This window comes from Sinocyclocheilus grahami, unplaced genomic scaffold (assembly GCF_001515645.1).
Source record: "Sinocyclocheilus grahami isolate Dianchi unplaced genomic scaffold, SAMN03320097.WGS_v1.1 scaffold360.1, whole genome shotgun sequence".
In the NCBI taxonomy this organism is placed as follows: domain Eukaryota; kingdom Metazoa; phylum Chordata; class Actinopteri; order Cypriniformes; family Cyprinidae; genus Sinocyclocheilus; species Sinocyclocheilus grahami.
The window spans coordinates 951,516-954,412 of NW_015505539.1; the positions used below are offsets into that span (position 1 = coordinate 951,516).

At 38.6% G+C, this 2,897-nt stretch overlaps 1 protein-coding gene across 1 annotated transcript in view; it reads right to left on the bottom strand.

Annotated features, from left to right (window-relative positions):
• Positions 1-32: 32 nt before the first annotated feature.
• plin1 (perilipin 1) overlaps positions 33-2,897 on the bottom strand; it is a 23,055-nt gene continuing 20,190 nt past the window's right edge. The window contains exon 4 of the mRNA XM_016229917.1: positions 33-501. Coding sequence (XP_016085403.1) covers positions 124-501 — 378 coding nt within the window. The 3' untranslated portion in view covers positions 33-123. The remainder of the gene's footprint in view (positions 502-2,897) is intronic.

A 2,897-nucleotide genomic window follows, 5' to 3' on the forward strand; every position in this document is an offset into this window, starting at 1 on the left:
TGACATACACCTCTGCAGGCTCTTTAGAAATCATGACCCATGACTGCTATGCTTTAAATGAACATGACAGACCTGCAGGATAAATAATGAAACCCACATCCCACTCTGACTATTCTTCCATTCTCATTCTGCAGTAGGGGAGGCATTTCTGCTGTTTTGCACTGTTTGAATGTAAGAAGACGATGAGGAGGAGATCTGGGTGCAATCTTTCAGACTTTTCCTTGGGGGTCTGTGGTTGGATACTTTCTTGTTATTGCCACCAAGAACTACTTTCTGCTGCATAGGAATCTGTTTCATGACCTTCTTCAGCTGACGGGTCTCCTCTGATATCTCCTTGAGTTCCGTAACCTTAAGGGGCTGCTTTTGAGAATTGCCACTGGGACTGTGAATGTGGTCTCCTACACTAGTCTCCAGCACCAGAGAGCAACTCACACATTCTTTTGATCTATCGTTTTCCACCATTTGGGATCCTCCTTCTGGCTTGGAAGATTGCCTAGGAATCTGTTGTGAAAGAAAACAAAGCCATTCTTTAGTTTTCCCACATGTGAAGGCTCTAAAAGGTAGCAGAAATGATGGAATTTGGCATTCAAGCACTACTGTTCATTCACATGAACGTATAAGCGTTAAAAACAAGAAAATGCCCTGGAGCTATCCAGCTGAAGATAAAAAAACATCTAGTATTCTTGATGTTCAGACAACACAACAGACAAAGACTTCAGAATGAGGCATTAGAATATACTAAACTCTTTGAAGCTGAGTTCAATTTAAGTCCCACTCATATAAACACTTTGGCTTGCAGATTTGCTTTGTTTTTGATAGCTAGGACTAAATGTGGTTGGCCTGTCTCTTTCACTCGTTTCAAACATAATTTTTTCTCTAACATACCAAATGTTCTCAAAAACGGCATCAGGAAGGCACAAGTCACTCAACATCTCCCTTTATGTGGACAGATATCCAGCTGCTAGAGGGCAGAGTAACGTTGGTGCCAGACCTATTGGAGTCTCCTCCTTTTGTCTAGCTATTTTATGGGATCCCAAACAGTCCCAGGCCAGGGGTTAATTAGGGAGGGATGGGTCTGTCTGTAGCCAATTACAGCTCTTTGTCACATTCCCTGACCTCTATTGCCTCTAAAGTCTAAGTGACTGAGTTTTAAACTACAGTGAAAGCTTAAGATCTACTTCATTAAATGGATATTTCACCCAAAAATGAAAATTCTGTCATCATTTATTTACCGTCATGTCATTCCAAACTTGTATGACTTGATGTTTTCTGTAAACAGAGATATTTTGAAATTATATATTTTTTCTCCAATGATTTGGACCCCATTGCCTTTTACTGAGTGGACAAAAACAATTGCAAAATATCTTCTTTTATTTTTCACAGAAGAAAGAAAGACAAAGGTTTGGGACAACGTGAGGGTAAGTGATGACAGAATTTTCATTTTTGGATGAATTAGCCCATTAAAACTTCAGAACACCAAACTTGTGTAAAGATATATTGGAAAACAAAACAAAACATAAAAATAAAACACAAAAGCAAAACAAAACATAAATAAACCACAAAACTAAAAGAAAACACAAAACAAGAAATAACTAAACAAAACACACACACAAAAAAAACCATAGCAATACAAAACAAAACAAAAAACAAACAAAAAAACGAAACCATAAACTATGCAAATATTTATTGCACCGTGCCTAAATGGGAAGGTTCTGGCACCGAAATTGAGGCCAAAGAAAGTTTCTGTGCAATTTTCAGAGTACCTTTTCTACTTCTAAGAACATGAAGAAACATGTGGCCTCTGTTCATAACTGTTAACACTGCGGTGCTATCACAGATCTTCCACTCAGTTAAACTCACGCAGATCCTTAAGAAACACGCAGACACAAGCATCAACATATCTCTCCCTCTCACTTCTACAGATAAGCTCAAGAGCAAAAACAAAGAAACTCTTAGACAAAACAACCCAAATATTCATAGAATGATAAGATCATCTGTGAGACGTGACTTAGTAGCACAGCCTAACCAAATTTAAAAAATGACATTATGTGTAAAGATGCAAACGTGCCCAAAATGTATTTTTAAACCAACTCTAAAGCAAAAAAACTGAATTACTGAGAGAGAGAGAGAGAGAGAGAGAGAGAGAGAGAGAGAGAGAGAGAGAGAGAGAGAGAGAAAACCTGAATCACTGAGGTAAAGGTAATTGAATGTCATTAATAAACATGAATTTATGCAACTGCACTCATTAGTTTTTGGTCAAATTGCTTCTATGCAGTTTGTTGTAGGGATGCACCGCTACCGATACTGGCATCGGTATCGGCCCGATACTGGTCTCCTGTACTGGTACTCGTTAAAATGCCCTGATACCACGCAGCATGTGATAAGAGCCATATTCAAACAAAGAAACACCAACAACAGACAGCAGAAAGGAGTTAAGGATGTCTACTACGAAGTATATGTATATGTATGCAATGAATATAAATGTTAAACATTCAGTATTAACGCCTGTATAGCTGATGTGCGCGAGCTGATAAACAAAGCACGCTGAGTGGATTGAGATGCGCAACAGATGCGCGAGCTTGTCGAGTGAATATATCTTTCTTACAGACATCACTGGAAAGTTTGTAGTTCGGTCGGATATGTCAAAAACAAGTAAGTAAAACAATGCACAAGTTACTTAATGGTAGGGAGAGAGCGAGAGAGAGAGAGAGTGCGCACACAACTCTGTTGTGTGATCTTTGATGTTCACTCACACACGCATCATTTGGATTAAAACGAAATCGTAAAAATAAAACCATTTATAGGGGCATTCACTATAAACATCATTTATTTTCAACCTTAGGCATACACGACTTTCTGGCGAAAGTGAATCTAGCAGCCTGTGTGAAATGCGCTAG